We start from the raw sequence: 23172 nt of genomic DNA, 5'->3' as shown, positions 1-23172 counted from the left end.
TTCACATTTAGTATGTATTTTGAAATATAACCCACACAGCTGACAAAAGAGTACTGGAATATTTTTGCTGTTTTTGTTCTTTTATTGTGAACTATAACATATATGCAGGAATGGAAATTAATTTTATTCTCAGCGTGTTCTGCTGAAATGCACAGTGATTTTTAATACAAACCATATTACATGCATTTCAAAGAGAATTATAAAAACACTAGTGTGTGTGAGTGCAAGTGTGTCTATGTGTTTGGGGGGGGGTGTTTATGTGTATTACAATATTTTTTAAACCAGAATACTGAAAAAACACTTCCTTGAAAGAAAGTTCTTTGTTCATATAATCAAGGAAACATCAACTACCTAACCAGCTCTTGGAGATTCACAGTACACATTAACACATTAAAAGATCTGAGTATATTCAGCCATAAGAAAGGATGAAATACTGCCATTCACAGCAACATAGATGGATCTTTAGAGTATCATGCTAAGTGAAATAAGTCAGATGGAAAAGGACAAGAACCATATGATTTCACTCATTTGTGGGATATAAAACAGAAAGCAGCAAACAGACAAACAAAATGAAAGAAACTCATAGACAACAGGGGAAGGGGACTGGGGAGGATGAAGACGGTAAAGGGGTCAAATATATGGTGATAAAGGAGACAGACTAGAGTTTGGGTGGTGACCATACAATGCAGTATATATAGATGATGTATTATAGAATTGAAACTTACGTTGTTAACAAATGTCGCCCCGATAAATTTGATTTAAAAAAGGATATGAGTATTTAACCCAGTGTTTCCCAAACTTATCTGACTATAGAACTCTTTTATTTTTTTGCCAATATCACAAGACACTAATTGTAAGAAATGCTGTTTATTGAGCAGTAAAGAAAAAGTTTGAAAGAATAAGATATTTTACTGTGTTTTAAAATTCCTTTCTGACTTTTCATTCCAACTAATCACACACCAGATTGGTAAATTTTTTGTTGCAGTGCTCACTTTGAATTCTTTATCTGAATTTGAACTCAGGATGTCTAGAAGAGAGAGCAATGGGAAATATGGGGAAAGTCATTAAAATAAACATTGTGCCTGCTCTCTCACATACACAAACATAGTTCAATTTTTAAAAATTCAATCATTTAATCTCACCATTTTTAAAGATAAAAATTTTCAAAACACTTAAAATTTTGTGATATCTCTTTGGTATCTATTTTCAGTTGAAGAAAAAATTTTTTCACTTCTACCACTCGCCCTACTTTGCTTTATTAGTAATTATTTTAGTCATTTGCCATCAGTCCTCTAGTGATTTTGGGTTTTTTTTTTCCCCTCTAGTGCCTAACATAAGTTAACAATTACCAAGTACATATAAATCTTGTAGAGATTGAATGTTTAAAAAAAAAATCCCCCAAAACTTTAGACCTATAATCTTCACACTTTTAGCCTCTCCTTTGTCTCTGTGAATCATTGATAGGCAACTTACCTGCTGTAGGCTTTTCCAGTTATTTATAACGATTGCCTCTTACTGTTGTTAGAAGTACTAATCTCTTTTCCTCTTAAATATTTGACCTATCCAGTGTACCTTCAGTTACTTATAGTGACCTTGGAGGTGGGACAAATGTATAACAACAGGACTGAGAAGATGTCTGGGGAGGTTGGGGAAGGCAGACTGTCCATTTGTGGATGTTTCTCAAGACAAATGAAAGAAGCAGCTAGAAGGGCTGCATGTGTGGCCAGGAGGGTCAGAGTGGACTCGAGGACGGTAAGCTGCTGTGTAGCGCAGTGTGAATTCCTGTCAGGAATCTCAGTACTCTTAGGTGAAGCCAGGCTAAAGTAGATTAATTTCTTCAAGCTCTCAAAGAGAAACATAGCTAGAGAAAATGGGAAATGAGACTGAGATGACCAGAGGGAGTTAGGTTGGGAATTCATCTATATGATACATGTCCTGAATTCTTAACAAATGGTGGAATTGGGGGTTTGAGCCAAGTTTACCTAGGGACCCACAGCACAATGGATCCCCCCATGATATCTGTGTTACAGGTGATTTAAGCTTGATCAGTTTATAAAATAAAAAGAAGTAGATTCAGACCATAGCTTTGCTTCTGACATGAAATGACAAAAGCTATGAAGACGTTTGAGTAATTTTGCTAAAAGCAAACACTGGATTCTTGGATAAGGTATTTTAGCAGTAGGTTGGAATAAACTTAAGCAGCTCTTCATCTTCATACGAATGAATGGGAAAGTGCTAATTACCCATGTTTGTTTAAAAAAATGTTTAGTAGGTAGGAGAGTGTCGGAAAGAAAAACATTTGAAATACTGCATCAGTTACATTTGTGCCAGCAGTTAACATAAGTGCAAAAATACAATTTATTCAGAATACTTGGCTTCACTTTTAGTTATGTTAACCATCCTTTTAGTATTTGGATCATCCTGCTGACAATGAGATTAAAAAACAGGCAGCTGGTGTTAAAGCCCTGTGTAAATGGAGGATGAGTTTATACTTGTTATTTGCACATGGCAGAAGTAATTAGGAGGACTGTGAAAGCCTCTTTTGTTCCTTTAATATATTTGTACCCAAGGAAACTTGAGAAAACCCAGTTCTGGTCGGACCTTAAATATCTTTTATCTTTTCAGTAAGTGATGGCAGTTTAAAAAAAAAATGTGTTAAAAATTAGATATCCTGTGATTAGGTCTCTATCTGAAAAACGAAAGAATACAAATGTTTATGTGGAGAATGAAGTGAAAATCAGTCCACGAAAAGTTTAAGATTTATTTTTAGATTGAATGATTTTTTGTTTCTCTTTCACTTTTGGAAATCTTAATTACATGTAATTAACATTTTAAAAAATGTGATTTAGGTATGTAAATTATACCTTATTTTGTGGGTGCTCTTGCTAAAATGTGAAAGTGCCTGTGTCATAGAGCAGTCATCACCAGTCACCATTTCTTGTCAGTGGTCATGCCCAGTAGGTCCTGCCATACTTGGCGCTTTAGTTGCTGAGAGGCACAGGGAGATGAGGGTGCATATGCTGAGGAAGGTGGTAGTGGGGAAGGGAGGCGGGGGACAGCCTCTCTGTACTTACTTTATGTTAATCATTTATCCTAATAACAATGCAATCACAAGTAAAATTATTTTGAAATAAATGACCCGTACATTATGTTTTTGGATAATTCAGTGACCTTAAAAATACCCACCTGTTTATATTAGAAACTCTGAATAGTAGTTATATTTGGGGAGGGGAATTGGGGACAGTGCTGGGAGGGAGATATAGTTATCATTGTGGATATACTTTGGTAACTTTCCGAGTTCGTACTGTGTGTGTGTGTGTGTGTGTGTGTGTGTGTGTGTGTGTGTGTGTGTGTGTGTACTGTATATTAAAGAAACGTAAAAGAAGAAAATTTCCCTTTAAGCATTCCCATCTCCTGACGGGAAGCTTGGTTTCCCACCCTGCCCCCAAGGATCTTCTGTGATTTCCTCTGCACACCCTTTCCCACCCCTCCCCCAAAGCTTCTTTTACTTTCTAGGAAAGCACTCTCTGAATTCACTGACTTTTCTTCCTCGTCTCTAATTTTCTAATCTCGATTCCTTTCACGAAAGTCACTTAAGATTTCTTACCGTGAAATGCAGTAACCTCCTTTGAAACCCTGTTTGACCTTTCTGGGTCACTTGAGATTTGGACTCTCCTCCCAGCCTCCCTGACACCATTGCCTCCTGGTCCGTGTTGAACTCTCTCCTTCCACTTTCACGAGCCTCTCTGCTATAATTTCACCTTTATCCACTCTGTGCTCTCTTCCTGAGCGGTCCTTTTTACATCCTTGGTGACATTATCTGTGTCAGCAGGTATGACCTTTCCCCTTAGCTCTACACCTGCATATTTATTGGCCTACTAGGCGTGGTTAGTTCTCAATTCCGTGGGCATCTCAAAATCAAAATAGCCTGAACTTATTGTCCATTCTCTCATCATCCAAAGTCTCCTTTTTCCCCACTTGCTCTATTTCAGTACTCTAGCAGCACCCAAGCTGAAACCCGGGCATTGCCCTAAATTTTTTTGCCACCTCACAGGGTTTTGGAATGACAGGTTGCCTTGTTGTAATATGAATATATTGGCTCTGTTTTTATCACACTCTTTTATTTTTACAAATAAACTTCTAAACTGGGCAGCCTCATTCCAGATGGACATAGGAGAAATTTCAATTTTATAAATGTTCTGTCCTTGTTAAAAGTAGCAGGGTGCAGGGTGTGTGTGTGTGGGGGGGGATCATTTTAATTATTCCTCTGCATTGACAATTTTGTGTTTATGAATCCATAGAAACCTCATTCCAGAGGCATTTCTGAATTTGAGACATAAGCTTGATTTTTATTTGAAACTAAATTAGCAATTATATAACTGAACGGAGTGTGTAGTTTATTATTTTAGTATTTATGTTGTATTTTTATTGATTTCCTCTTCAGTCAGTTGAAAAAAATAGTATCTTCTGCATAGTTAGAATTACCTCTCATATTGCTTTTGTTTTTTATGTATTAAATACAGTTAATTAAGTAACCACTGGATTAAAATTATAGTTAAAATTTATTGTATACGTATTATATGACATTTTACATCTGTCGTATCATTTAATTTAATTCACCCAATAACAATGCAGAAAGGAGAAATTCAGAATCAAACATTTAACTTGCTCAGATTACGCTGCCGTGATCATTCCTCCCTGTGACCCTCTTGAGATTCTTTAGACATCAGTTTAAGTGTAGTCTGGACATCCCTGAAAGTAATATAGTTAAGAACTGAATTTATGGGTGCCTCCTTTTTACTGGCATTGATGTGTATAGTGTTTTTCCTGATTTGGTGCCCATTTATGACCAAAGAGTTTGTGGTACCTTAGTGCCAACACCCTGATTATTCAAGGTCATGGGGTGATGTAGAAGTAAGTGGTAAAGGTCAACGGCACCAAGATTTACCTAGAACTTATGTTTTGTAATTTTAATTAATTGAAGGTTTTAAGACAAACCTCTAAAAACAGTTACACAGAGATAATTAATCTCTGTTTTATGTGTTAACAGTAATTTGTCTGTTTACTTGGATTTTTGGTACCTAGAGGGTGGCTGACATCTAAAGAATGTTATGGTCAGTAATTCATGTTCTCTCTCTTTTTTTCTCTCTCAGTGCAATGAAACCTCATTCTTTTTTGAAGCTCGAAGTAAGACTGCTTGCAAGCATCTTTGGAAGTGTAGTGTAGAACATCATACATTTTTTAGGTATGTTAATGTGAAAGTTTTCTTCATTGCTCTTATAAATGAAAATTGCATTTGCTTTTATAACAATGATTCTGTTCTGGCTACAAGTAGAAATTTAAAAGCGTTTCTCTTTTATTTTTTTTCCAGCCACCTAATTTTCTGGATCATATTAATACAAATATATAAATATACACACATAGATATCTTCTATGATAATATTATAAGAAAGAGTCAAGAACAATTTGTTTGTTTTGTGTAAAATGCAGCTTTGGTATTGGTGGAAATTAAGTATTCTGCTGTGGACATACTATATTTGAAATGCCTGTTTGCTATATAAGTAGAGATATGGGTAGGCAGTTGGGCGTACAAGGCTTATTGGAAAGACCAAGGTTGGCCATGTAAATTTAGTAGATATTCAAGGCAAAGGGGACTGGATGAGGCCACCTACAGAAAAATAGAAGTGAGAGAAGGATAAAGCCAAGGAGTGAGCTGCGGGACCCTCCCAGCATTTAAAGGACAGGAAGAGTCAACTATGGCATATGACAAGGAGTAACCAGGAGAGTGTGTGGGAAAACAGGAAATGAGGGCAGAAAATATCTGGGTAAATAGGAAGCTGGCAACTGCCTTGCATGCTGTGCTCCTGGGAGGTCAAGATGAGGGTAGAGAATTAACCGTTGGTTTGTGGGGACACTTTTTGCTTGTTTCGCATCCTTATGGTATAAAAATAAAACTAAATTTTATCAGGTAATACATTAAGCTTTACTTTTTTGTTTTTAAATTGAAAACTACGTTAATTCTTCTCCTTGTTCTTATTTGATTTTCATGGACCAATTTCCCCAAATAGCATGTCGTTGGACAAGTATTCTCATAAAATGGCCAATGTCCTTTGTAGAGGTTGTATGAGGAGAGAAATGTGGCCCAGAGAGCCCGAGACAGTGCAGCTGGGCCGCGGAGCTCCCCGTGGAAGTTTCTGTCGAAGCTGTCCTGGAATGGGGAGTACTAGAGTAGGTTTACAAAAAGGAGTGAACCACCATATCAGCTATGATTAACTGTCATGAGAACCTAGAAATGAGTAAATCAGCATAGTGGCAAAGTTCTCAAGATGATTTAAATAGAGAAAGTAAGCTGATTCACAACTAAAGCTTCCAAGGGTAATAATATATAGTATAGTCTTCGGAAAGTATGAGTACTTTGATATTATACATATATAAAAATCTAAAGTGTGGTTGTTTCAAATATTAGCTTAAAATAACTGATTTTTATTTTCTGCCAACATATAGAATAACTAGCTGTTAAAGTGCTGTTGCACTATTAAAATGGAGTCACACTGTTATATTTTCTACATAGCTTTTGCTCAAGTGTTGCATAAGTATCTGTATTTATGAGTCTTTATCTGTTTTTTTAAAAAATTGATTAGAATGCCAGAAAATGAATCGAATTCATTGTCAAGAAAACTCAGCAAGTTTGGATCCATGAGTTACAAGCACCGGTATAGGTAAATGACGTTTTTTCCCTTGGGAGGAGGGCGTCAATAAATAAATATTTAATTTAGCTGTCCATATACATGCACATTAAAGTTTGAGATTTAATTTTTTTCTTATTTTGCCTCAGTGCCAATGAATTTCATAAGCATAATAGTTCATTAAAAAAAATCTTTTTGACAAAAATGATTTTCTAGGTTTAATTATATTTAATGTCTGCATTCGCTATGCTAACTTAGAACTTTTAGAATGTATTACTTATTATCTTCAGAAATTTATTTTGATGCAGATGTCACTTATTTCTAATCGTGTTCTGATTATGAAACAAAGTAGGTATTTTGAATACTAGCTGATTAGTATTAAGGCATTCAGTTGATTCCCTGTTGTAACACAATGTATACTTTGTTTTATGGATCAAATCATGTTTTCTGTAGTATAAAGCCTACTTGTAGTAATGCTAATGCTAACAAATATAGTTAAACTTTATCAGGTGGTTGCTAAGTGCCATGAATTGTGATAAATGGTTTTCATTTGTTGCTTCATTTAATTATCACAGATCTTAATATTATTCTCATTACTAACTGAGGAAATTAAGGCTCAGAGAGGCCAAGTCACGTGACAAGGTAACCCAGCTAGGAAGCAATAAAGTGGGGTCTAACTCCAATGCTCATGCTTTTAACCATTAGCATGTGGCAGGAAAAGCTTGATAGTTAGGCAACCACGCAAGTGCTTGTATCTTTTGCTTGTATCTTTTCCTAATATCCGCATTAAAAGTCGGAGCCTTCTATGGAGCCTTCTATGTTTTGAAAGAGAATTTGTTTTGTTTCAATTCCTTCTATTAAGTGGAGAGCCTGTGATGTGCAAAGGCATGGTATTGGGTGCCTAGAGATACAAAGACTCCGATCTAACCTCCTCTGCCTTTAGAGTAGAGCTACAATATCATTCAGGCAGTGAGGCAAGTTCCAGACCCTGCATAACCCAAGCGGGGTATAGAAATGCTGCTCAGGAAGTGGAGAATGAGACGCTTACTTAGGAGCTTTAAGAATAAAGCCCAGTCAAGTGTTAGCAGAGCAGTGGTATGCCAGATTTTAATTCTTCTCTTTTATAATACACATTTTTTTTTTGTCTTGAATTGGAAACCAGAGATAATCAGAGAGCGATTAATATTAATGTTCGGCGCTTTAATCTTTACATGTTATTCACTCAGACCTTTGCTCATTTGATGACTTAAAATAAAACTTAAATTTTATTGTATTACAGCTTTTCTTGGTATTTGTATGAAGGTATTCATTGCTAACTAAAATTAAACCTTCAGGTTATCAAGTTTCTTCCCAAGACAGTGATATAATTATCAGAAATTTAAGGAAAATATTTACTTTTATATTGAGAAGAACAGCTAATAGTCACTATTTGAGCTCTTGTCCCATTTAGAGCATAAAACATTTCAAGAGTTACAGTGAGAATATGTAAATCTACTTTTTACTGCAACGAAGCTAGTGAAAAGGCATCTGTCTTAATGTTCCTACTATTAAAATTGTAATTATGCTGTTCAACATATGCTGTAGTTGGTTTCCATAAATTTACTCATACCTGATTTCTCAAATTTATTTAAATGCAAATGTTGTGGCTACCGGGAATTATTATTAGGAAGTTATTGGATTTTGCATATTAAATATAATTTCTTCCAAGAAAGTAATTAAAGGTAACCTTTGAGGAATTGGAAGCTCTGCTAAATCTGTTCTAATTTTGTGGCTGGTGTTAACTGCCTAGTAATTCTTAACAAAACCTAAATCTCCGTGTCTGTATGTAGGAAGCACTGAAGTTACACCGTCCCTGGAAGAAACATGTTTCATCCCACTGCCCAGAGCTAGGCTTCGTTAGGGATGGGTCTCAGAAAGCAGGGTGGTCGCCAGCACATGGACTGTTAATTGTCAAAAGAGGAAACATAACCAGCCTTTAACAAACATTGTATGCCTGCTCTTTTCTTGAGACATTCTGTAGATCTGGAATGAAAGCAGAGCTCTGGAAATGCAGACAGCCTTCTCCTTTACCCTCCAGGCTTTTAGAGTGTGGAGGATGAAGAACAGCATAACACCTGGCTGGGGTGTGTGAATGTGGGTGTGTCTGTATTTGTGTGTTCAGTTGTATATGTGTTTATAGGGGGGTGTGTGGGTGTATGTGACATAGGAAGACAGAGTTCTAGTCTTCACCCTCTCTCCTGTGTCTTTAGGCTTGCACAATACCAAGGAGATTCCAGCATCTTTTAGAAAAACTAGTATTACTTAAGAAGGGAAAAATTAGTGATATGTGAAGGCCATTTCTTTCCAGAATTCCAAATTAAATTTGTGAGGATAGGCTGAGCTGAAATCTGACAATGAAATTCTTTTGTTGTTGTTGTTGTTAGATTCCAGCATCTTTTAGAAAAACTAGTATTACTTAAGAAGGGAAAAATTAGTGATATGTGAAGGCCATTTCTTTCCAGAATTCCAAATTAAATTTGTGAGGATAGGCTGAGCTGAAATCTGACAATGAAATTCTTTTGTTGTTGTTGTTGTTTTATTATTAGAGACCAATAATTTGAAATTAAGATTGATTAACTTTTTGATTAAATATTTTGTCATATACTGATATCTTTCTCCGAGACCTTTAAAAATTAACCTTGCCTTTACCCAATGTTAAATTTGTAGAGGACTCCTGGTTTTGATGAATGAATAAATTGTATAGGTTTTATACTCCAGAAATGAGAATTGGGCCTGAAAAAACCTCCCTGGGAACCCAGATGACCTTCTTGTAGGATTTAAATCACATCAGCTTTCCATATTTCTTAAAGCGTGGAAGGGAGAACAAGTTCTCATGAGAACCTCTTTTGTGTCAGGTGCTTTCACATGTGTTACTTTATTTAATCTGCTCAGAGACCCACCAGAGGAGCTGTCATATCCTCATTTATATGGATGAGAAATTTGAGCCCCCTCAAATAAAGTAACTGAACTAAAGACCTTTAACCAATAAGTGGCAAAACTGGGAATTGAACGCAGGTGTCTCTGGTCTTATTCTCTTCTCTCTACCCCACTGATTGTCTGTTGTCACTTTGGGGCTGAAGAGCTGCTGGAAGTGTCACTCAGCATAGAATGGGTATGTGTGTGCCAGAATGTGGGGAGGAAGGGAAGTGGCAAATCATGAGAATAAGACTGTGCTGTCACTGTGGAGAGCCACCAGGCACTATAAAACTCTCTAGTTATCAAATACTTTATGCTAAAAGGAAACAGTACAAATACTGTACAAGGATATTTCTGCTAGGAAATAATAAGAAAAAGTGGAAATATATTATAAATGGTGAAAATAAGGCAGTAGGAGATCTCAAAAATAATCTGTTGAAAACCATACAATTATAACAGAGCTGTTTTTTAGACCATGCTTGCAACTTCAAACATCTGTGTTCCTTCTCCTGAATAGCCAGGCTGTGCCATACTGACCAGCCAGAGATCCGAAAGCTTGTTCTAGTTCTCCGTCTCATACAGCCAGTGGCAGATTAGTTTGTGTTTCTGGACTATATAGTTTAATAAAATTTGTGATATGATTTTGTCATTCTCCTTTATTCCTGAGAGAGAAACTATGAGGAAAAATTGAATAATAATGTAAAATCTCATTATAAAATGCTTCGGTGGTCCACATAATGGGTTATATTTTTAGGACAAAGATTTTTTTCCTCTATGCAATGAGGTACACAGTACTCAAGTCTTATAACAAGAGAAAGTGTAGTAAGTAGTTCTTATCCTCATACTCCAAACCATTTATAATAATGGAATTTTGCTCTCTATGTAGATTTCTTTTTTCTTCTTTCTTCTTCTTCTTTTTTTTTTTTTTTTTAGCTTTTCAGGAGAGAGATGTTGTTATGAGTGTTTCAAGCATTTAAAAATTTTTCTAATAAAAGTGGTTTGGAGTAGTGAGGAGGGGAAATTTTTGCAGAAGCATGTAAAAGGTAAATTTTGCTTTATAAGTCTCATTTAATCTCTTTTGGGAGAGATTCACCAATTCACCAATTTAGTCTATAAATGTAGGATGCTATTCCTACCTTTGGCACTATTAAAAGCCTTTTTGTCTTCCCATAGATGGTTCCTCTTGAAGTGAATCAAAGCAGATAAACAGAAATGCATTCCTTTTTGTATCTGATTGATATTTTAGGTGAAAGCCAGGGTCATTCATTGGCTCAAATTCAGCAGCTGTGGAATACATTTTCAGTAGGATGAATGTTTCCTGAAATACAGCAAATGAAATTATATAAGTCCTTGAGAAGACAGGCCATTCCCTGAGAAAGCTCACCCTCTTAAATCCTCATAAGCTCTTTAGAGAAGCAGCACTGTACATGGGGTTTTAGGCCTGCTTCAAATCTTCCTGGGCACTTGATCTGGCACAGGTGAGGTGGGCATAATACATGGTTGTGCCATAGCAGGGTTGAGAGTAGATCACACAGTGGTCCTGTAGGGGACGCTTTATGATTTGCTATGTAAGTATAATAGGGGGACATGTTGATTCATGTAGAGTCATTGCCCTTGTGTAATTTAGCTCAACATTATTTCTTTATTATTTAGTTGTAGAGCTAGAAGGCGATCAATATCCTCTACTTATAGCCCAGCATTCTGCTTAAATCTAAACTTTACTCCAATAAACCCCCTTTCTATTTCGTCTCCTGAAAGATAGTTCTTCTACTTAACCTAAATCTTTCCTATTATAATTTAATACTACCTCCTTGGTAACATTGCAATGAAAATCATATGCTTACGGCCTGTGTTAAATCTCTGTGTTTTTTCTCTCCATACTTTGTGGATAATTATGAATGAGCTATTGTTTAATTTTGTGGCTGTATGGTTTTACCTGTTAATCAAAATGTTGCATTTTCAAGTGGCAGGACAGCATTGCAAATGAATCGAGATCTTTCTATTCAACTTCCCCGGCCAGATCAGAATGTGACAAGAAGTCGAAGCAAGACTTATCCTAAGAGAACAGCACAAACACAGCCAGCTGGTAAGTCGTAGACATAAACTTGTGTTTCCTGTTAGACTGATGGTATAGGATATGCTCAAGTGGTGACTACAGCCTAGTAGTTTTTTTTTTTTTTTTTGTTAATACTAGAATTCTTAATTTGACCCCTAAAATGTCTAAGCAGTTAGAATTTATTAATAAGTAAACAAGTAGTCATCTTAAATCACCATAACCTGCTTAATAACTATACTTTCTTTTAGAAGAGATTAAATAAAAATCTCAACTGAGTAATTTCTTCTTTGGGTGTATCAGATTGGAATTGAAACAAACTCTTAGAAAATATATTTCTTTTTTTAAAAAAAAAGGAACACGATAAATTTGTACAGAATTCAGTTGTTTTTTTGTTAATGTTGGTTTTTTATTATAAATTCTTTCTGATGTTTCTACAGTGTACAAATAGAAAAATGTATAAAATGGATATACACATGCACATCACACACACACACACACACACACACACACAATTTAACATAGCCTGAAAGCCAAGAAGTCTGTCCTCTTTGCCTGTTCACATCTTTCCTGTGTCCTTCCTTACCAACCAGAGAAAATCCCATCTGACTTTGTGATCATTATTTCTGTAAACTTTTATTATAATTTTATTATTTATGTAGCCTTCCCTGAACAAACTAATTTTTTGCCTGTTTTTAACATTATATGAACGAATCATGGTATGTGTTCTTGTGTCTTGCTTCTTTCAATGTTATATGTAGTGTATACTAAAGTACATTTATTTTTCTTGCTGTGAGTATTCTATTGTATGACAGTTTCTTTATCCATTCTAATGTTGATGGACATTTAGGTTATTCAGATTTTTTGTTTTTAATGCAGAATACTTCTTTAAGAAAACCACCTAATCACTCAGTTTCAATCTATGTTGAATACTCAGAGCTCACAGAATTTTACTCTAAAGTGATATTACTGACTTTGATTGTGGCTTGCTTATAGCTCACTCTTGTCTGACACTCTCCACAGACTTTTCACATCTATTATCTCACTTGACACTTCCAATAACACTGTGAGGTAGGGCAAAACAGAGAGTATGTTCTCATTTTGCAGATGAGGAAGACATGGTCCCAGCAGCTAAATAGGGGTGCGGCTGGGACAAAAACCCAGATCTCCTGGGTTATTTTTTTTGCTATAGTATTATAGGCAGTGAATGGAATTTTTATTTTATTCATTTGTTTGTTTGTTTGTTTATTATAGTGGCATTGGTTGACAAAATCCAATAAGTTTCAGCTGTACACTTTAACAGTCTATCGTCCATGTCCATGAGTCTCTGTTTGTCTTGTTCATTTGTTGCTTTTAGGTCTATATCCCACACATATGTGATATCATGTGATTTTCAACTTTTTCTGTCTGGCTTATTTCGCTTAGCACGATTATCTTGAGGTCCATCCATGTTGTCACAAATGACAGTATTTCATCTCTTCTTATGGCTGAGTAATATTCCATTGTATATATGTACCACAGCTTCTTTAGCCCATCATCTATCATAGGACACTTCGGTTGCTTCCATGTCCTGGCCACTGTGAATAGTGCTGCTATGAACATTGGTGTGCAAATATCTTTTTGGACATGGGTTTTCAAAGGTCTTTGGAGTAAATACCCAGCAGTGGGATTGCTGGATCATTTGTTAGATCAATTCTTAGTTTTTTGAGGAACCTCCATACTGTTTTCCATAGTAGCTGTACCAATTTGCAGTCCCACCAGCAGTGTATGAGGGTTCCTTTTTCTCTGCATCCTCTCCAACATTTGTCATGTTGATTATAACTGTGAATGGAATTTTTAATAACAATAATTGACATCTGAATATTGCGTGACAACTGACATAACATAATGACCCTCACGTCAAGCCTATGAAGAAAGTGTTTGAGTTTGCTCCACTGCTGCTGGCTGTGAGAATGTCACCTGACCTACTGTTTCTAAAGCCAAATTAAATCTGCTTGTAGGTCCCTTCCTCTCATTGGGCTGGGAGAAAATTAAATTCTTTCCGATGGTTCTACAATGGCAAAAATAAAACATGATTTAATTTTTAATAGATTACTTTGCCACATAAGTACTATCATTATCCCCATTTGGCTGATGGAAACTAAAATTTAAAAAGTAATTTGGCCAAAAATACATAATAAGTAGGTGGTTTAGGACAAAAATTTTAGCCTTAATATTTAATACCTTTATCTTTTGTATTTATTTCTGTATATGAAAAGTCTTAAATTCCACTTGAATCAAGTCCAGTGTGGTATAATCAATAAGCAAACTTTAAAATTCTTTTTTATTTCTGAAACACCATACCTCATAAAATTATTTTGAGACCAACTGAGAATATCAAAAGCATTTGTACTTTTCTACTCATATGCTCCTTGCTTCAAATCAACATTTCATTCCACTTGAGATGCGGGAAGCATCACACATGTTTTTTATACAAACCCACTCAGGTTGCTCCTTTTCTACTCATAACGCTCTTATAAAAATATCTGCCTCTGTAACATTTTTGTGTTTGTGTAGCTCTCTTTGGAAGCCCAAATTCTAGAAGCTGATTAATTTAGAGACAAAGGGTTTTTTGGTTTTGTTTTTCTTATGGCTTATGCAGATCCAGTCAAATGCAGTTTTCACAGAGCAACCTGGGATTGTATTGAGCCCTCACATTTACCGCCTACCCCCTCCTCACCCCCCTTGTGTCATAGAAGAAGTACAAATTAGTAGTTAAAAAATAGTCACAGGGATTTAGAGTGCGGCATAGGGAATATAGTCAATAGTATTGTAATGGCTGTGTATAGAGCCAGATAGGTGACAGAGTAATTGGGGTATCATTTCATAAATTATATAAATGTCTAACCAATGTACTGTATACCTGAAACTAATAAAAATAAATAAATAAATAAATAAATAAATAAAACGCACCACCTCTTTGGTAGGAGTTCAACATCAAGTGGATCTTATAAAAATGCAGCACATGTTACGCTTTTACTATTATAAAAATATGTTTGCTTTAGAAAATTTAGGAAACTTAAAACCTTCCCTCCTAAAATGAAAACATTTTCATATTCAATTCCATTCTCCTAGTACTAACACTATGTACTATATAGTACTATATAGTACTAACACTATATAGCTTTTTAGTTATTTGTATATCTTTTCTGCAAAGATTATATAGTAATGTTTTACAACCTTCTTTTGTATTTTAATAATATATCATGGATATGTTCTAATAAGTTTTTAAATATTTTTATACTGTACCATTTTAAGATCTGTATAATTTTCTCCTGCATAGATATATAGACTTGACGTAATTTATTCAACCAATCTTTAGTTCTTGGATTTTGAAGCCCTTTCAAATTTGGAAGACTATAAATATAACTAAAGTGAATGTCCTTGTAGTGATATCTTTAAGCACTCATGCTAATTTATTACATATATTTTAAACAATGCTGTATTTTCATTTTTTTTAAAAAAAAGAGGATTAAACAATGCTATGGTTTAGAAACTAAGACTTCGCTGTTCACACATTTCACTTTGATTTTAAATTACTTTCAGCCTGACTTTTTAGGCCTGCGTTCCACAAAACTGTGATGTGTTCTGGAGACCCAGAGATGACCCTTTTCTTGACAGTGTGTGATTGTCTGGGCGGGGAAGGATCATTTAGCAGATGTCAATGATGCAGTTTTACAGTTGCTGTCATGTACAGATGAAAGACGTCATGGGTCAGGGATTACTGTTATTCTGTTGTTTTTTTTTAAATGTAACATTTTCTTTTCCCTCTAATTCACATGTACTCTGCTTTGAGCCTCAGTTGAATCCAGCTGGTAAAGACTCAGTTTCAGCCATCTCCCACTCCTAAGGCCATGGTGGAATTCTCACTTGGAGCAGAATATTTGAAGGGGGCACTCTTGTCTTCAACTACATTGGTTACCACTGTGCTCCTAGTCCCAGCCCACCAGGCCACATGAAAGTGGGCAGTTCTGTGTGAAGCTAGGCTGCTTTGTGTGTGTGAGGGCAATTTCTTTTGGTGAGCGTCCTGGGCTTAGGGTTTTCAACTGATGGTTGTTGGTGCCAATTCAATGCCAATAGGAATTCCCAATTTGGAGTGTGGTGGAAAAGGAAGCTATTCAGTGCAGAAATCTCAATTGTGATACAGCACAGCTGTGAGAACAGCATGGCCCTGGAATAGCTCAATAGTGTTACAGCTCATTTATGAAACAGCAAGGCTGCAAGGCAGCCCTGACTCTGCTCTGCCCTGTTTTGCTCTGCTTGCTCTACTCTGCTCTGCTCTGGTGAGATGTCTTTGGTGTTTGAGCTCCAGCCAGGAAAACACAGGCTCTAGTCTTCAGTGGAAAGGAAAAGTGTATTCTCCAAGCCAGAGAGAAGCTGACATATATAGAGAGAAGTCCTTGTCCCGTCCTTGATTAAGCCATACTCATGCAAATGAGGGCTACAAATCCTCACTGTTTGATTGGTTTAAAAAGCAAAGCACTGTTCTGATTGGTCAGAAGGGAGCGCTCTGATTGGTTGATGAAGATGCTAATGGAGATGTAGCTGCACAGCTCCAATTGGATGAGGAAAGCCTCAGTCATATTGGTCGAAATATAATTCCAGGAACTCCTTTTTAAGGGCTGGCTCAGATGGCAGGAACCTAGTGCAAGCAGGCAGCTCGGTGCAGGCTTCACCCTGAAGTGCAGTTTACATGAGAGGCCCCTGTGTAGAAATGGCTGCTAGGCTCTGCTTTTAAAAATTGAGCCCAGTTAGCCACCAGGAGCCCTTCTTTGTAGCTATCTTCTTTCTTAGGGTCCACAACTATTAATTAGAAATAGCTACTATGGTTGCTTTGTGTAACAACCAAGGACCAATATGCAGCTGAGAGGTTATCTCAGCTAAGGTGAGATTGGAAAGGGAATTTAACTTAAGACAAATTAAAACAACGGAACCTATAAAATTGGAGGTCTAGTAAATAAATTATTAGCTATTTATATCAGAATATTATCTAAAATAAATGATGTTGAGGGTCAAGCCTGCTGAGAGAGACCGTGTTCCCAGTCCCCCTCTAAGGCTCTGCTACAGAATGGGGGTGGGGAAATGCTGTGAAGGATTGGCCTGCAGGTCATTAGGTCACTGTAGCCCTAAGGCTTCTGTCCCCTTCCCCATCACCCCAAGCAGCTCCTCCATCCCTGTCACTTCATTCTCTCTCACTGTGAGCTCTAAAGCAGCCCCCTCTCTCAGAAGCTCCCTGTTTCTGAGACTCATTCATGGGTGGCTGCACAACAAAGGAACAAGCTCTTTTTGAAAAAAAAAAATATGACAATTAAAATGGTAGAAAGTCGATTTCAACACATAGAAAAAGTTTATTTAATTAGATTGTACTGTATTTGGCAAAAATGGAGTTATGGTTTATATAGAAGATAGATTTTTTTAAAAACATAAGTTCAGCTATTAATATTTATAGATTGAATTCTGCTGGTATTCTCTCTAAAATAAAATTTAATAAGTGCAGTTTCAGGAGTTACCAACTTAAATTCTCCTTCTCATTTAACATTTATAATAGTAATTTAAAAAAGTTGTGATCGAAAGGAGACTTTTGCTTTTTTTTTTTAGTTTATATCATTAATTTGTAGTACATGACTTGTTAGTCTCGAAGATATTCTTTTATCTCTTCTGAAGTTAAAGAAATTCAGTTAAACTCAATGACTACTCCCCTTAACCTGTGGTTCAGTTTTCTCTCTGCTAATTTAAAAAGCTTTTGTTTCACCTCTCAATCAGGAATAACAAATGCCCTGGCGGCTAAAAAACCATTGTGTTTAGAATCCGCCAAGGTTAGGCCTTGGCACCTCTATGAGGAAGTACATTCCAAAGTCAAGAGCTCTGCCACCCTCCTGCCTGCTGCCCCACCCAGAGGAGTTCAGCACCAGGGCAGGCAGCCAGAGCATTCCTGAAAATCTAAATGGTTTCTGAGGAGCTTGGGGTAAAACAGGAGGTGAGATGAGGTGGCAGGAAGGAAAAGTGCATATTTATTTGTACAGCCCTTTTTCTGACAAGGTCTTGGCAACTCATGTTGGTGGGTTCTTATCAGAAGGGAGTTTGTACTATAAGTTGGCAGTAAAGGCAGAATATTTAGCTATAATACATAATTGCTGTAAGAAAAGTAATGGGTGAAGCTATTTGTTATGGATAAATAATGCTGTGATCGTCTGATGTGGCTTTTAAAGTTCTTAAAGATATCACACTGATGAAGAGAGAACTAAATAGTTGTCTTCAGACAACTGAAAAGGAAAATCGGGTGACATTTTGGTATTCCTGCATTGAATATGTGGAAGATGCTGCAAACACAGTGTTGGAGAGGTCATGAAAGTGACTTCCGAGTGATGATTCATGCTAGTGTGCAAGCCCAACCCAGTTGTTTCTGTGCAGGAGTGTGGACCCAGTGTTGTCAAATCTTCCAGTGTTTTAAGGGAAGCATGAAATTTGGGTATTTATGGAAACTTTCTAGAATTTTCAGTATTGGCAATTAATTTCATTTTAAAGAAAGTCTGTACTAACTCGAACATTCCTGAGGGCCAGATATGGCTTGAGGACTGCTTCTTCAGTGCAAACGAATGACTTATCCACCTGCCCTATGGGGGTCACTGTAGGTTTCTCCAGCCTCCCCTTTGAGCATCACTAAATCGGATTCAACACTCCATGACTGAGTATGAGAACTTTGTAGTTAGTTGGTCAGTTGGTCAACTCCAGGGGAAGACAGTGCCGCACAGCTCTGGCCTCTGTAGCAAATGATTCACATGTGGGTAGCTGACCGGCATCTATTGGTGACCTGAGGTGGGTACAGCCCAAAGCAGGAGAGACAGAGGAATGCTTTGTGAAGTACAATTTTACTTGATATAGTATGTAGCTCTGGGCTGCTGAGAAATTATAATGTTCAGAAAGTAATAATCATATTGAGCATTTCTAATTGGTACATGGTGTCAGATGTGATGTCAGAAGAAGCATACCTTGGCTTGTGGCGATCAGAAATATATTTAAAAAAATGTTTTTAAGGCAGATGAAAGGCAAGCTGTGTGAGTAGAGACCAGCACGTCAGACCGAGGCAGTATGCTCTAGTGGGCTGCATCTGATAAATCTGGGTTCAGCCTCAGTAGTCCATGTACTGACTGTGAAATGGTATGAAGTTACTCAACCAGCTGACACCTGAATTTCTTCATCTGTCAGATAGGGATATTACCCCTTCCTCCCGGTTGATGTCATGGTAATAGCATCTGAAACGGGCAGAGCATCATGTTCACTACATAGAGAGGCTTGAGATACTTTAGTTTCCTTCTTTTAAACCAAGAGGAAATCTTTCTTTACACGGTGTAGACCAGTCTGTGAGTTTACCTATCAGGCTTTGAATTATATTTGCCATATAACATCAACTTCACATAAAAGAATAATATGATATATGGAGGAAGAGTGGAATTTTGAGAGCGATAGGTGGAAAGACAGTCATTTAAGTACAGTGAATGGGGCTCCAGAAGGAAATTGGGTACCCCTGCTTTACTGTAGAAGATTTGTTATGAGGGGAATGGGCGGGTCATAGTGCTCTCTGTGAGTAGGTTTTTCTGCTGCCGGCAGATCTCTGAGTCCCCAAAGGCAGCAGTTGGTAGGCAGTATTAGCATTCCTGAGTTAGAGGTTTTCTTGCTTACTGTGTTTCTACTTCTCAGAGCAGCTGTTAGTCACTATTTTTCTTCTCTGATGCTCACTTTTTCTTCACCCGATGCTCACTTCTCTCTAGCCTCATTTGGATAGTCTATGGCTATGAAAGGGGAAAAACAAACTCCTCACAGTAAGTTCATAGTAATGTTGAGATTGCATGATAATTTTAAAGTTTACGTAATTAACCATTCCATCTTCCATGTAAGGTGGTTTCCCCTATTTGAAGTAATTAGCTGTTTGGCCTACCTGAGTGCATTTTTCATGTCAAGCAGACAATGGAAACAGAAGACAAAGAAAGAGCAAAGCTGAAAGGGCTTGGAGAGGAGAAGCAGAATTGTTGAATAAACAGAACCTGGGGCTCTGGGTCTGGGATTTCACAAGTTAATTCCTAACCTCACTTCCACAACATGAGCAGACCTGTTGCTGTGTTTGTCATCACAGAGATGGTAAACTACCTAAGGATTTGAATTTGTGTCGGTCTGATTCTGCAGTCCCATATTACCTGCCGTGAAAGGCCAGGTCTCCTGAGGAGTTCCACAAGGTAGAGGAATGTTAATAACTGGCACTCACTGAGCATCACTGCATGCCTGCCACTGTACTAGGCCCCGTACAGATAGTATCTCACTCGTTTCATTTAGAAGATGCCGTGACTCTCAATATACAGGTGAAAAGACAGAGGCTGGAACTTGTCCAGGGCCCTGGAGCTGAAATTTGAACTCAGGTCAGTTAGAGTCTACAATGTCGAGAGAAAAAACAAAAAAGAACATAATATGGTTGTGCTGATATGAACTGATTTCCAGCATAGAGTATAAGCAAGAAAAACAAAAAGCGAGGGTGGGCAGCAGCATATAATACACTCCCATTACGTAAAAAGACAAAATTTAAGCATGGGAGGATATGCATATGTATTTACTTGCAGACAGGATACATGAGAAACTAGTAATATCAGTGACTCTAATAAAGGTTTTTGAAAGAATGGAAATCAGCGGGAGAGAGATTTATTTTTACTGTGTATTTTTTAACAGCATTTTTTTTTTTTTTACCGTGTCTTACTTTAAAAAAGCCCTACAGATAATTGTCATGAATGTATTAAGTTCACACGATGATTTCAAATGCACATTAAAGTTTCTAATAGATATTCTTGAAAAGCTCAAAGCTAGGGAAACTGATGTTATGCTAGGAAGTGTGCATTGTAATTCATGGAAAAACAATACAAGACTGATAATGCAAAATTTAAATGTTACGAATTTCTACTGCATGGTAACAGATACAATCCGAGTCTTCGAGGTGAGAGCACAAGACACATTCATACCTGTACGTGGCATTCTGACCAAGAGGCGTCACACGGGTGGTTTTGGAGATGATTTCTAGAAAATTTAACAGTGTTAACTCTGTTTTAGAGAGAGTGTGCTTGTGGCTGTCCTTCAAGGTGACAAATCGGAATTCAGTAATCAACTGAGATGTGGTCCAAATCTATGATCTCACTTTCTTTTCACCCTGCCTGTAAGAATTCCTGCAAAAGGAGTCCTAGATGGCCTCTTGACTAATTATATAAGCTTCTGCTTTGAGAAGGCATTTGATACAGTAGGAGGAAAAAAAAAAAAAAACGTTTTACCTGATTTGAGTAGACTTGAATTCCTGGTCTAACTTGGCCATGATCTATAACGTATCATTTGACATTACATGCTTTCATTTCCTTATCTGTAAAATAAAGGAATTGGGTACATAAACTTTAAAGATCCCTTTTTTTTCTAAAATTCTCTCGTCTGTCTGGCGTACCTGTCACAAAATGGAAAGGACTGAGTATGAAAAAAAAAAAAAAAAAGATTTTAGGAAGCTTTATTTTTTTGGTGTGTTTTTTTTTTTTTAAACCATCACTTCAAAAGACTTACAGACTTGTGAAAAATATCTTACCACACAACACAATATATATTTTTGTTATTGGAAATACACAATATTTTTGTGTACTTATATATACAAAAGTAGAGCTAGTTCTTTAAAACTTTAGTTCAAATGAAATTCTTACACCTGAAACTTACTGGATTTATTAACCAATATCACCATAAATAAATAATAAATAAGAAATTCTTACTAACAAAATTAAATGAAATTGCAATAACTTTTGCATCAGTATAGTTTTTCAAATTATTCTTCATCTGAATTGACCACATGAATCTAGAATTTTAGCTTTGATTAACTCTCAGTTAGAAATTAATGCCATCTTGAGTGGTACAAATAAAAAAAGAGGTCTTTCAACATGGGCTTTGCATGGCTTTGTCTCTGCCTTTGCCTTCTGTGTGAATATAACCATAGACTGAATCTACTTGAACTTTTAGAAATCAGCAGTATGAATTGGATATACCTTGGCCATTGTTTATAGTGTCAATTCTTGAGGTTTTGCCTAGATTTTACTAACCATTTAGGCAAATTTCCCTGATTTCTCGCCCCTCTTTCTTCAGGGGTCTGAGGGTGCATCTGTCACCTGTTTGAGCTTCTCTTTTGAGTTAGATCTTTTAAGCAGATGGCATTTGAGTATTCCACACCTTTGTTTTACTAACAGACTTAGGATTCATGTTGATTTCTCTGCCAGCTTTTTCTTTGGACATTGAGAAATTTGGGATTGATTTTTATGGCTCTGCTTGCGTTACTGATTGGTATCAGTGTGAAAAATATCTGGAGTTCTCGGGGTCCAGGGTGTAGGGAGAGGAGGTGAAACAAGAGAGAGAGGAAAGAACTACTTTTACTGAGGAGCAGGTACCATGGTTGGCACTTGAGCGTGCACTGCCAGTCTTGGAATCAAGAGTCCTATGGAGGGAACAGAACAGGTTCTGTAACAATGGCCTTCCTCACCCCCTCCTTTTTTCCCAGTGTGAGAATGGGGCGCCTGAGGAAACCACCAATCAGTTTCCTTCTCCAGAAAAGCTGGAATTGGAGCCCAGAGGATGAGTCATTCACCTCGGGGGAGCTATGCCTTTTAAGGCTGCTGTTACAGGAATACCTCTGAACATAGAAGCTGGTTTGCAGAGAAAGAAGAATAGACTCACTGTGAGAAACACTAAAGGATGGCCCATGTAGCCTTGAGAGGAGGATGGGGGTAGTAGACTTAGTAGCCATATCCAGTCTGTGAGATCCTTCTACGTCTTTAGGATGAATCTCTAATTTGATCTGGTTTCCTGGCCCCTTAACAGTGAATAACATTGCTTCATATAACCCTTTTGCGAAACCCATGTGGAGGGTGGTGATATTCTCATTTTACCCCTGAGGTAACTGATGCTCAGAAACATTAAGTACTTATTCATGATTATACAGCTAATAAGAATAGTGTCGGGATTTGAACCCAAGTCTTTGGAGGACACATGTTTGGAAAGCAAATGGAAAATAAAAAGGTGAAAGGCCTAGAATTATTTGTAAATACTCATCCCCTGTTTTTCCCTCTGTGGGATTTCTATGCAGATATTCTTGGAAAGACAGTACATTCTGCTCATTTATAGAGGAGTAGCAAGTCAACCTGCTTTTATGTCATGTCATTTTTTAAAGAAAATATCTTAAGTTCTTTGGGACATTTTACCTAACAAAGAGGGGAAAAAGCAGTAACTGTGTTCTTTTACAAGGAGCATTAGGTAGATCACATCACGTGTATGCTTGTTCACTTGTTCAAAGCTGTTTTCCTTTGTTGTTGACACTTTTCTATTCTGCCTTAAAGCTGATGTTTGTTTTTCATTCTGTAAAAGATTTATGAATATATGGCA

General features: G+C 36.9%; 1 protein-coding gene across 1 annotated transcript in view; it reads left to right on the top strand.

The window, feature by feature from the left end:
• Positions 1 to 23172, top strand: part of EPB41L4A (erythrocyte membrane protein band 4.1 like 4A) — a 209250-nt gene that overhangs the window by 130052 nt on the left and 56026 nt on the right. The window contains exons 10-12 of the mRNA XM_015590363.2: positions 5154 to 5245; positions 6642 to 6719; positions 11606 to 11727. Of these exons, the coding sequence (XP_015445849.1) occupies positions 5154 to 5245; positions 6642 to 6719; positions 11606 to 11727 (292 nt within the window). The remainder of the gene's footprint in view (positions 1 to 5153; positions 5246 to 6641; positions 6720 to 11605; positions 11728 to 23172) is intronic.

Source organism: Pteropus alecto, unplaced genomic scaffold (assembly GCF_000325575.1).
Source record: "Pteropus alecto unplaced genomic scaffold, ASM32557v1 scaffold20, whole genome shotgun sequence".
In the NCBI taxonomy this organism is placed as follows: domain Eukaryota; kingdom Metazoa; phylum Chordata; class Mammalia; order Chiroptera; family Pteropodidae; genus Pteropus; species Pteropus alecto.
The sequence above is the reverse complement of the archived record's forward strand: the minus strand, read 5'-3'. Positions and strand labels throughout refer to the sequence as shown.